This window comes from Culex pipiens, chromosome 2, assembly GCF_016801865.2.
Source record: "Culex pipiens pallens isolate TS chromosome 2, TS_CPP_V2, whole genome shotgun sequence".
Classification (NCBI taxonomy): domain Eukaryota; kingdom Metazoa; phylum Arthropoda; class Insecta; order Diptera; family Culicidae; genus Culex; species Culex pipiens.
Genome location: NC_068938.1, coordinates 87901975 through 87915266, shown reverse-complemented (window position 1 = coordinate 87915266; position 13292 = coordinate 87901975). Strand labels below are relative to the sequence as shown.

At 36.8% G+C, this 13292-nt stretch overlaps 1 protein-coding gene across 1 annotated transcript; it reads right to left on the bottom strand.

Moving 5' to 3' along the window:
- Positions 1-10437: 10437 nt before the first annotated feature.
- On the bottom strand, positions 10438-12474 carry LOC120431904 (uncharacterized). Its single transcript, XM_039597035.2, has one exon. It carries the CDS (start codon positions 11539-11541, stop codon positions 11110-11112), a length of 432 nt encoding a protein of 143 aa, XP_039452969.1. The 5' UTR covers positions 11542-12474; the 3' UTR covers positions 10438-11109.
- Between the last annotated feature and the right edge of the window lie 818 nt (positions 12475-13292).

Here is a 13292-nt window from a genome sequence, read left to right as displayed (position 1 = left end):
GTACCCACTGAGAATTTTGGCTCGAGCCTCGACTCGATTCAGGCTCGATCTCGAGCCAGATCGACTCGAGGCTCGAGCCAAAATTCTCAGTGGGTAGGTACTCATTTTGAGTTCAATTGTGCATTAGGATGCAACAAAAATGACTTTTTGGTGGGCATTCAGGGGCTTATTCCGGTGAGCATACTGAGACCAAATTCCAAATATGAGCATGATCGGACGTAACAGGAGCCTGAATTGGGAATTTTTTTTTCAAGAAAAATACGATTTTTGACGGTATACCAAAGGGACCACCCACAAACCACGTGGACACTTTTTTGGAAATCTCAACCCCCCTCCCCATCGTGGACAATTTCCACACAAAAAAAATATTTTTTGTATGGAGCGTGGACAATCACCAAACACCTCACCCTCCCCCCCCCCCCTAAGGTCTCCACGTGGTTTATGGATGGTCCCAAACCAACAGTTGTCATTTAAAAATAATGTTTTTTATTGGTTAATCCCATTCAAAATTCAAGTGCTCCTGTCAGCTGGACTCTAAGATGACAATTTTCGTAAGATGCGCGTATTCACCGACAGATAGCCAGTGAGCCTCATCAGAGTCCGCCCATTTAAGACACAACTCAAAATATGCATGGGAAACATTTTTTTCGTGACGGCTTTCGTGGCACGCTCACTTCAACTGTTCTAGACTAATATTTGAACGTGGCGTATCTCTCAACAATTTTTTAAGAAAATTATTCCGAGCTGCTTATTTTGTCGTTTTAAACCGAAACAAGGAAAAAACGATATTTATTTAAACTATCGCTATTTTCAAAAGTTTAGCTAGATAATATCAAAGGCCGCCATCTTAGGCCCACTGGGCCCACAAAAAGAGGTACGCTCAGTTTGTATGTTAGCTGTCAACATGCTCCCGGGCTGGCTCCTGTAACGTCCAACGTCGTCGCAGTCGTGCTATCTTGCTAAAAAACGAAGTTGACTTTATAGCTGTCGGCCACCATTGCTAGTACCAACCACTAGTGTCTTCCTTTTTATCTACAAGGACTTCGCCGCCCTGGGCTCCTAAGTGTATGAAAGTATGGCACGGAGCGACGGCGCCGAATACCCATATTTATACAAAGGATTTTAGAGCGCCCGCCGCGGGATTCGAACCGGCGACCTCTGGATTGTGAGTCCAGTGCGCGGTCCGATTGATCCACACGAACGGGACAATCTTGCCGTACCTCGCTTTTTGACGTTCCGAGAAAACGTTTTTTAATGTGTGACCTTGAATAAACAAAAACTAGAGCACGCAAAGTGCCGAAGTTTGCTTGAATTTGGTTGCCAAATGTTTACAGTAGTCAGGCATGTACGTGTGTCAAAAGCGTTCAGACCTCAAATCCCTTTGGTCAGTTGTCGCACTTACAGCACTTTTTAGAGTGTGTCAAGATATCACGACATGATTGAAACTTCTTTCATATAAAAAGTGACAACAACGCACGGATTTTTTTTTTCGGTTTTTATTGAATATCTCAGGATTGAAGGTCAAAAGTTGAGGCATTGCACAGTGGTCCAGATCGCAAAATTAAGTGGAAAATGGATTTTCCGAAAAATGGTTAAGTTTTGGAGCTTTGGTGTCTTAAGAAGAGTTGTTGCCAATGGAAAGGGGCAACTTTTGGTTTGGTTGAAAATTAGGGTGGTTCACGATTAGGGTGATTTTGGAAATCTAACTTTACAGGAATATTTTTGGGAATTTTTTCGTCTTCTAGAAAGTTGACGGGCTTGCCAATTCAAGCAACTTTGTCTAAGACACCAAAATTTTATCTCGTAATCTACGCCTTCTACGACCAAATTTATAGAAAGCATCTGAGCAAACCTTCAAAAAACAGTTTTTTTAACGTGGCAATTCAGGGTTAAGTTTTAGAGAAAAGTGGTATTCGGGGCACTTTTAGAGCTCTAAAAAACAAACATTTTTATTATCTAACAAGTCAATTTGGACTTAAGGGTCAAAAGTTACAGTGATTTTAAGGTAAAAAAGATGCAAATTTAAAACTTAAATATCTCGAAAAGGCGCAAGCCAAATTTTAAGCACTAGGTTGCATTTGAAAGAGGAGATCCAGCACTACAAACGCTGAAAAAATCTCAGGGATGTTTTTCTTTAAACTCGAGATATCTTCATTTGAAAAAGTCTAATTTTCAAGGGAAAACCTTATGGGACCACCCTAACGAATTTCGAAAATTGTCCAAATATATGTTTTTCCATGTAATTTTGCCCGCTGAACCTGAAACTGCCCTCAGAATTGACCCAAAGTGTCGAAAAATCGATTTTTGGTCATATTTTGGGTCTAAATGATAATTTTACATCCAGCATGCGTTTGTAGTGCTGGATCTCCTCTTTCAAATGCAACCTAGTGCTTAAAATTTGGCTTGCGCCTTTTCGAGATATTTAAGTTTTAAATTTGCATCTTTTTTACCTTAAAATCACTGTAACTTTTGACCCTTAAGTCCAAATTGACTTGTTAGATAATAAAAATGTTTGTTTTTTAGAGCTCTAAAAGTGCCCCGAATACCACTTTTCTCTAAAACTTAACCCTGAATTGCCACGTTAAAAAAACTGATTTTTGAAGGTTTGCTCAGATGCTTTCTATAAATTTGGTCGTAGAAGGCGTAGATTACGAGATAAAATTTTGGTGTCTTCGACAAAGTTGCTTGGATTGGCAAGTCCGTCAACTTTCTAGAAGACGAAAAAATTCCCAAAAATATTCCTGTAAAGTTAGATTTCCAAAATCACCCTAATCGTGAACCACCCTAATTTTCAACCAAACCAAAAGTTGCCCCTTTCCATTTGCAACAACTCTTCTTAAGACACCAAAGCTCCAAAACTTAACCATTTTTCGGAAAATCCATTTTCCACTTAATTTTGCGATCTGGACCACTGTGCATTGTGAGCTGGACAAATTGGCGACAGCGACGACGTGCGACAAGATAACAAAACCACGTCGAATTGGGATTTAGAATCAGTACGCCCACCAGAACAAGACCCCGAATGCCCGCCAAAAAGTCGTTTTGTTACACCCTAGTATTTATATATTCACGTGAGTTCGCTAGTTTTGGATGGTATTTGAATTAGCCACTTGGATTTGGTACGCACGATATCACACCTAAAGCACTGTGCCTGAAGGGTGAAACACGCTACAGCGTAGATCGCGACTCAATGCACAGTGGGATAGAATCGGTCAATATAATTATGGATATTCTTGTGTGGAAAAATCTGAGCAATATAATGGACAAGGATTTATCCTGGTTGGATCTTAATCTTAATCAAGGAATTTGGATGCCTTTTTGTGCTTAAAAGTTGCAAAATTCTAACACTGAAAACGTTAAATTTCCCTTGGAATTCATATCCAAGCCCCCGGAAGGCACGCAGAGTTGAAAATATCAACACTCGACGGCCGGGGTTTTCCTCATGGTCAAAAGGCCATGCTCGCTCATGTGCGTCGATTGACGTCAGTGGCTCTAGAAGAAAGGTAACAATTATGGCTGTTCATACAGATGGTTGAGGAGTAGGTGGAGCAAGATCGCCGGATGGAGTCGTGTAAATCGAGAAGATCATTAGCGTCTTGGCACATCGTTGTAGAGTAGTTAACAAGAGTAGCGGAAGGACACTTCCAAACTAGATTATGCTTTCAGACACTGAGTTCAAGTGCTGATTCTTAACGGGGGCTTACTGTTTTGACTAAAGTTTTTGTGATTTTTGGCGTTCCAAAATTAAAATATATCTCTAAAAAGTGTACACTGTACACGCAACCGAGATCGGTGGAAATTTGTGCGGAATCCCTCCCGAAACGAGCGAGAAATCCTTCCGCGCACGGACAGGCGAGAAATCACGCACAAAGCTTGTGAGGGAAAACCGCATGAATTATTTCAAGCTTGAAAACACGAAAACACTCACACATTGAAAGGTTTTTTTTATTTGTGTTGGTGTTTATTTGGTCCCGTTTGTTGTGGTAGTATTGGTGAGCAAGTTTTTTTTTGCGTGTGTATGCGTGTACCAAGAATGTTCTACTTCTTACTCTTGTTCTTTTTTTTCTCAGAAAAAACAGTTGATTTTAGTTAGGTTTTATTTATTAATGACCTTCAACTGAAAACCGGTTCTCACAATCACAACAACAAATTTGACACAAAATTTCACTGCTGCTTTCATTTACAAATCGTTGCGCCTTTTCCAATCACGCCCGGAAATGATTTTCGACCGTTGTTGCCGCGGTTCAGCCATTTGCCCACCACCGTTCTTGATCAGGAACTGGCTCAAAGTCATGGCCAAATCCGTGATTTCTGGACTTAATTTTTCCACACGAAGTTTCCTGCAACCGGCAAATGAACCTGCAACAAAAAAAAAACAAGAAAACAATAAGTTTCATGACTTCCACCTGAAACTCAGAAATGTGGCTGGTTTTTATCTCAAAACGAAAATGTTCGCTTACCTGTTCGACAAGTCATATTATTTTCCCGAGCTCCAGTTTAATTTCTTCAAAATTAACCGTTTAATGTCCGCCGAAGAAAAAAAAACCTCTCGAAAGCAAAACTGGAAAACGATTGATTTGGCCCGACCGGCCCGACAAAGTGACAGCGACGGCTGCTATGAGTGTGTGTGAGTGTTAGTGAATATATAGTTTTGACAAGGGGCAGTACCTACACCACGGATACTTTTTAGTTAGATATGGGTCATGCCTTAAACTACGTAATTACAATTTAATTGTTGAAATTTTTTGTTAAAATGAAAATTACAAAATCGTAAAATAAATTATTAATGATGTTTTATAAAAATAATGTATAATATTGTATAACAAAAAAACTGAAAACTGTATTTACTGGATTATGTCATAACGTCAAAATGTCAAAATGTAAAAATTTAAAAAATGTAAAAATTTAAAAAATGTAAAAATGTAAAAATGTTAAAATGTAAAAATGTACAAAATGTAAAAATGTAAAAATGTAAAAATGTAAAAATGTAAAAATGTAAAAATGTAAAAATGTAAAAATGTAAAAATGTAAAAATGTAAAAATGTAAAAATGTAAAAATGTAAAAATGTAAAAATGTAAAAATGTAAAAATGTAAAAATGTAAAAATGTAAAAATGTAAAAATGTAAAAATGTAAAAATGTAAAAATGTAAAAATGTAAAAATGTAAAAATGTAAAAATGTAAAAATGTAAAAATGTAAAAATGTAAAAATGTAAAAATGTAAAAATGTAAAAATGTAAAAATGTAAAAATGTAAAAATGTAAAAATGTAAAAATGTAAAAATGTAAAAATGTAAAAATGTAAAAATGTAAAAATGTAAAAATGTAAAAATGTAAAAATGTAAAAATGTAAAAATGTAAAAATGTAAAAATGTAAAAATGTAAAAATGTAAAAATGTAAAAATGTAAAAATGTAAAAATGTAAAAATGTAAAAATGTAAAAATGTAAAAATGTAAAAATGTAAAAATGTAAAAATGTAAAAATGTAAAAATGTAAAAATGTAAAAATGTAAAAATGTAAAAATGTAAAAATGTAAAAATGTAAAAATGTAAAAATGTAAAAATGTAAAAATGTAAAAATGTAAAAATGTAAAAATGTAAAAATGTAAAAATGTAAAAATGTAAAAATGTAAAAATGTAAAAATGTAAAAATGTAAAAATGTAAAAATGTAAAAATGTAAAAATGTCAAAATGTAAAAATGTAAAAATGTAAAAATGTAAAAATGTAAAAATGTAAAAATGTAAAAATGTAAAAATGTAAAAATGTAAAAATGTAAAAATGTAAAAATGTAAAAATGTAAAAATGTAAAAATGTAAAAATGTAAAAATGTAAAAATGTAAAAATGTAAAAATGTAAAAATGTAAAAATGTAAAAATGTAAAAATGTCAAAATGTCAAAATGTCAAAATGTCAAAATGTCAAAATGTCAAAATGTAAAAATGTAAAAAAGTAAAAATGTCAAAATGTCAAAATGTCAAAATGTCAAAATGTCAAAATGTCAAAATGTCAAAATGTCAAAATGTCAAAATGTCAAAATGTCAAAATGTCAAAATGTCAAAATGTCAAAATGTCAAAATGTCAAAATGTCAAAATGTCAAAATGTCAAAATGTCAAAATGTCAAAATGTCAAAATGTCAAAATGTAAAAATGTAAAAATGTCAAAATGTCAAAATGTCAAAATGTCAAAATGTCAAAATGTCAAAATGTCAAAATGTCAAAATGTCAAAATGTCAAAATGTCAAAATGTCAAAATGTAAAAATGTAAAAATGTAAAAATGTAAAAATGTCAAAATGTCAAAATGTCAAAATGTCAAAATGTCAAAATGTCAAAATGTCAAAATGTCAAAATGTCAAAATGTCAAAATGTCAAAATGTCAAAATGTCAAAATGTCAAAATGTCAAAATGTCAAAATGTCAAAATGTCAAAATGTCAAAATGTCAAAATGTCAAAATGTCAAAATGTCAAAATGTCAAAATGTCAAATTGTCAAATTGTCAAATTGTCAAATTGTCAATTTGTCAAATTGTCAAATTGTCAAATTGTCAAATTGTCAAATTGTCAAATTGTCAAATTGTCAAATTGTCAAATTGTCAAATTGTCAAATTGTCAAATTGTCAAATTGTCAAATTGTCAAATTGTCAAATTGTCAAATTGTCAAATTGTCAGATTGTCAAATTGTCAAATTGTCAAATTGTCAAATTGTCAAATTGTCAAATTGTCAAATTGTCAAATTGTCAAATTGTCAAATTGTCAAATTGTCAAATTGTCAAATTGTCAAATTGTCAAATTGTCAAATTGTCAAATTGTCAAATTGTCAAATTGTCAAATTGTCAAATTGTCAAATTGTCAAATTGTCAAATTGTCAAATTGTCAAATTGTCAAATTGTCAAATTGTCAAATTGTCAAATTGTCAAATTGTCAAATTGTCAAATTGTCAAATTGTCAAATTGTCAAATTGTCAAATTGTCAAATTGTCAAATTGTCAAATTGTCAAATTGTCAAATTGTCAAATTGTCAAATTGTCAAATTGTCAAATTGTCAAATTGTCAAATTGTCAAATTGTCAAATTGTCAAATTGTCAAATTGTCAAATTGTCAAATTGTCAAATTGTCAAATTGTCAAATTGTCAAATTGTCAAATTGTCAAATTGTCAAATTGTCAAATTGTCAAATTGTCAAATTGTCAAATTGTCAAATTGTCAAATTGTCAAATTGTCAAATTGTCAAATTGTCAAATTGTCAAATTGTCAAATTGTCAAATTGTCAAATTGTCAAATTGTCAAATTGTCAAATTGTCAAATTGTCAAATTGTCAAATTGTCTGACATTTTGACATTCTGACATTCTGACATTTTGACATTTTGACATTTTGACATTTTGACATTTTGACATTTTGACATTTTGACATTTTGACATTTTGACATTTTGACATTTTGACAATTTGACAATTTGACAATTTGACAATTTGACAATTTGACAATTTGACAATTTGACAATTTGACAATTTGACAATTTGACAATTTGACAATTTGACAATTTGACAATTTGACAATTTGACAATTTGACAATTTGACAATTTGACAATTTGACAATTTGACAATTTGACAATTTGACAATTTGACAAATTGACAATTTGACAATTTGACAATTTGACAATTTGACAATTTGACAATTTGACAATTTGACAATTTGACAATTTGACAATTTGACAATTTGACAATTTGACAATTTGACAATTTGACAATTTGACAATTTGACAATTTGACAATTTGACAATTTGACAATTTGACAATTTGACAATTTGACATTTTGACATTTTGACATTTTGACATTTTGACATTTTGACATAACAATTAAGGAAAACTGTAAATTCTTCAATTGTTAAAGCTGTTTGAGTCATGTCACTCCTGCACCACACTGCTAAGTGAATTTGTGCTGATCGGCGATACAAATGAAGCACGCATACTTGTGCACAGCACTGACGTGTGAGATACAACTGCGCTTCGAGTGTTTACGTTCTTGGTCAATGAAATTGAAACATTTCGACATTTTCCTGTGATGGTGTGCGTGAATTTTCGAGACCGTTCAAGTCGGGAGGGATTTCCGTGCGATTTCAGCGTTGTTCCACACAGCTCAAATTGGGAGGGCCACCCTCACGGATTTCTCGTTTGCGTGTACACTCAACTAATTAAAATTTAAAAGCGTCTGTCAATGCCAAAATCGGTAGACCATGTCAATCTCGAGCAAGCACCTTAACCTAGGGTAGGTTACAAAATGACAAACAGACCGACACAACAAAAGACATCTCTTGACTAATGCTTTGCGCTCATGCCTGTGCCGTGCCACCCGTACCATGCAGGTCAAGGGAAATGCCCACAAAGCATCACTAAGCGCCAAATTCGCTTAGGTGTCTATGAAAGCTTGTTCCATGCTCGTTAAGATTGAGACTATTCATGCAAGGGTTTATCTTATTTGAACGCGAATTGTAACTTTTTGAGTGTTTTTGACTTTTTGGAGAAAAAAGCTTTAGCAACCTTGTGACCTCAGTAATTCAGTACCCGAGCAGACGGCAAAAACAAAATTTATGCCATTTCAATAACAAATACTGACAGAAAGTGTTATGGAATCTTCTTCAAAAATCCATTTTTGCATAAGAGATTAATAACAGTTTAAGTTATCTTACCAAAATTTGTTATTGGTCTGATATTGGTTGAAAGCCAAAGCAACTTTGGAATAACATTTTTTGTTATGGAAGAATTCCTCCAACTATTATTGGGATGATTTGATTAGTCGTTAAAATAACAGAAAATAATAACAAAGATTTGTTCGAAGAATAACTAAAAGTGCTATTAGTCTGTTATTACTTTAACAATCCAATAACTAAAAAATCATAACGACGAATGACAAATCTTGTTATAAATAACATAAAATGTTATTGGCCTAGTATTTCCAAAGATCACAAAAATTTATTCCCAAGTTATTTCCGTCTGCTCGGGTAATAGTAGAATTTTATTTAAATAATTTGAAATTATCTAGGAAAATTAAATACAATTAAAAACATCAAAAATATATCACAAGAATGTTCGCTTTAAAAGATTTACTGGAAGCGAACTGACAATGTACTATGGACCATCCCCATACTAACAGGCGGCCAAATTATTTTTTTGCTTTTTAAATGTTTTTTTCATACAAATTTCGGTAATTGTATGCTATTGAAATGGTATACGTCGATTTTTATGACTTTTCATGTTTTCAATAGTTGATTGTTAATAATAAATAGTCTTTTCAAGTACAACAGAATTGCGTATATATTGTATTGCAAGTTTATATTATTAAATTATGGATAAGCTAATACATCCCCACTCTAAGGACACAACCCCTCCTCCTCTTCATTTCACCCCCTCCCCTCCCCTCCCCTCCCCTCCCCTCCCCTCCTGTTCTTGTTCATGAAAATTCATTTAGTTATAGAGTTTCTGATGGCTTCAGAGGTACTTTTTATGACGTTTTGTACGAACCAAAATAGAACTTAAATGTGGATCAGTTTCATGGATTGATCGTAGAAATTCATCATGCTAAGTCAATATTTTGCTGAATACTTTTTTCGGTGTCATACTGAGATTGTCCAGTTTCGCTTGAGAAACTTCGGTACGAATACCTTATTTTGACTAAGGTACTCAATTTTGAATGTAGGCAACAGAAAATTCTAATAAAGTCATTTCGAACTTCTTGAAACCATGTACTGATTTTTGAAGTGACGATGCCCACGAAGTGGGTAGCAAAGCAAGTGAAATAAACGGTCGCATATATAGATTGCAGCAAATATTGATAAAACGTAAATGTTCACAATGGCATATCTCCGAAAACGCAAAAAATCGCAGGCTGGAAATTTCAGCAATGTTAGATTATGATCCAATCCAATCAAAAAAATGCTCCAGTTATTCGATGAAAACTTCAGTTTTTGGTTTGGAAACACCATTTCTAGACTTTTTTTTGATTAGGTCCTATCCCCCGGGTCTTTTGTGGGCTCTGTTGCAAGTTTCTGCTCATATCTAGGCGTCCGAAGGTTATGTGTGGTGAGTCACCCATAGCCTCTTTTACGCAAATGGACCGACGTTTTACTTCCCCATCCGATAGAAGGCGTGGTCAGGCAAATCTCGTCTCGAAAAATGCCACCGGGTCCGTCTGGGATTGAACCCAGGCCATACTGGGGTTTGGAGGCTACCACGCTAACCACTAAACCACCGGACCCGGCTGTCCTAATAAAATATTTAAAATGGCTGAGCTATGTTAAAATTAAATAATCAGCCTTTTTCGAAAAACGCTAGTTTTTTGCTCAATTTTTTTACTTTCAGCTTGCGTATCTCCGTAATGAACAAACTTAGAGCATTGATTTTGGATTTTTCTTAGTTAGAATGTTTACTTTCGAGAAAAAAATTGTAACCATATTAAGAACGATCATGGGCGATCATCAATTTCCCCTAAATGAGCGAGCGCCAACTGGGTGAGGTGGTGAGTTTCGGAACTAAAAATTAAAAAAAATAGGTCAACTCTACATCTCCCGTAGACGATGATCGTGTGATATATTGACCTGGCCGAAACTCTCTCAATTTTCCGCTAAGTGCTTAGCAACCAGGGCACCTTGCGAGTAGGACTCGGCCTTGACCAATCAGAGCCGGCCACGAGTGAGCCATTTTTCGCGGTCAAGGTCTCGACCTAGTGTCGTCAAGGGCTCTCTGCCATTTGCTCCGAGATCGTGCGCTAGTGAAGATCACCAGCATTTAGGGATGTGTAGTAGTTGCGAAAATTTACAAGTCTGCCAATTAGCCAAGCCGTTGAATTTAAGTCCGCGTGTGCAAAGCGAAGTGTATTTGGACGTGAGTTCACTCCCGAGTTATTGTAGTTCTTTTAATTAATTTAGATCACTTTACCAATTTTGTGAAATTAGGCCCAAGTCGCTAGATTAGCGTTTTTCCGCTCCACCGCCCCCCCCCCCCCGCGGGCGTGTTGTTACAAACCAGAACCAAAGGTAATTAAATACATTAAATTAGGCCAGTGATCTAAGTTGCCCCGTTTCGCCCGTAGAACCTTCAGGCGAAGGTTCTTTTGGTAGGTTCTACATCCCACCAGCACCTGCGAACGTTTCACAACGCGGTGCAGCACTGTGAGGTAAGCACCACGCCACCGCGTGCTTCACACCGGAGCAGCCCAAGCAAGCCCGCACAGCGAACGAACCGTGCCTATCCGCCAGGGTCCGCCGAGAGTCCGTAGGAGGCCACACCATCCCCTCCGAGCCACAGGACGCGATCGTCGACGAGGCTCCAGCATAGCTGGCCCGCTGAGCCGCCCACGCGGCCACGTGGTGTCGTCCGTAGAGGTTGCCGCCATCAACCTTGAGCCACTGGACCACCATCGACTTTCGTCTACATCCGTTCGAACCGGCGATTGACCCGCGACACGTGGCCAGCAACTTTAGCTCGAAGCACGAGTCCGTAGCGTGCCCGCCAACGCACGTGAGCCATTGGACCCAGCCGTTTCCAACCAGCATCGCTGGCGAACAATCCGACAACGATCGGCAGGTGAGTTGTCCGTAGGAGACGCGTCAAATCTCTGAGCGAGTGGACCTCACCGGCGCCTGGAAGTGCCAAGATCGAGTGCCACGTGTCCCAGCGAAGTCTCACCAACGTGGGAGTCCTGCCCAGTAGCAGCGTTCGTACCAGGCGGCCCGAGAGCCCGCCCAGACGTAGCAGTAGCAGATCAGCACCTGTGATCGCGAGAACCGGCCGGCAGCGTAGTCGGCAGCGGCGTTCATCCGCCGAGCAACAGTAGCGATACCGCGAGTCAGCAGCCGCAGCAGCAGAGCAACGTGTCCGTAGCGTGCCCGCCAACGCACGTGAGCCAGAGGACCCAGTCGTTCACGCCAGCCCAGCTGGCCAACTTCCGATCGAGAATCGGACAGGCGTGCGAGTCCGTAGAGGACGCGCTAAATCCTCGAGCCAGTGGACCACGCCGGCGACTGAGAGTGCAGCAACAAAAAAAAAAACAGCCTTAGGCTGTAGCAGGTCAGACTAGATTTAAGAGATCTCTCCCCTTACACGTGCACGTGACCCCAAACTGTAAACCCTGCCCCCCTAGAGAATAAACAAGTGGATGTTAAGTTTAATTCTAGGCTTGATTCTTTTACGAAACGCACTTTCGACAGACTTGTGGTTTTTGAGTTCCTTGTTCGATATCTATCTTCGTTTTTTTGATGCGCTTTTAATAAGTGGTTCTCACTTGACCTGCCCTGAGAAGCTGAGCCGGGTTCTCCAAGTAACACGCCCTTTCGCAGTGTAGCCTTCAGCTACACTGGCGCTTAAGCGAGAGGGTTTCCAAAGGGACGGTCGTTCCGGGTCATCGGTTGGCGGAAACAGTTGTGGTTGTTGGCCAAAAAAAACCAAGTTTTGGTTCCGTTCCATCACCTCACCAGTCGCTAATCGCATCCCCCCCAAAAGAACTGTTACAAATTACCAAAACATATTTGGAGAATGTCACTTTTTTGAAACTTGACCACCCAATGTACCATATTGCAATGACCCGACGCATTTACTCATGCCTGATAAAGCATTGATTCAGCGTTTGTAATTGGAGGAGGAGTGAAACCACGGAAATCTCTTTTTTTGTTGTAAAAAATCAGAAAATAATAACAGGTCATAAGCAAGTATGAATATCAAGTAATATGACTTTGCAAGTACAGTGACCTTGTGACCAGTGACCAGTGACCAGTGACCAAACCTTGCATAAATTTCCCATAGAATAATCCAATCACGAGTTTTTTCATGTCTTTTATTGAGTCGTTGAGCTTTTGCATGATCCCATTAATTCTTTAAAATGATCTGGTAGTTTGTGTTTTTTGAGGTCGCTGAACTCGAAAAAAGATATGCTAAAGGTTAGTTATTATTGCAAAATAGATCCTTAGCGCAATTCATTAAAAAAAAACCTTTTCGTTCGATTTTTGTCCAATTGGCGAATTATCAGATTAAAAAATGCTTCAAATTGATCATCTTCACGTCCTTTAAACAAAAAAAAGTATGATTTTCTTAAGAGAAAAAAAAACAAGTAAGTGCCGTAAGTCGTGATGGCTGTTACGACGTTACGACTAACTCAGGAACTCGGGAAGCTGTTATATTATGCTTTCATAATTGTTGTATTTGCAGACCAAATTCTGGCACGTGATTTAAATAAGATGTTCAAAAGTTCTGGAGCAACATTTCAAAAAAGCGCATATGCATTTTGAAAGCCTGAACGATTTTGTCAATT

What these genes read in the sequence shown, in the direction of transcription:
- LOC120431904 (XM_039597035.2), bottom strand. Translation starts at nt 11,541, where the DNA reads ATGCTGGTTGGAAACGGCTGGGTCCAATGGCTCACGTGCGTTGGCGGG.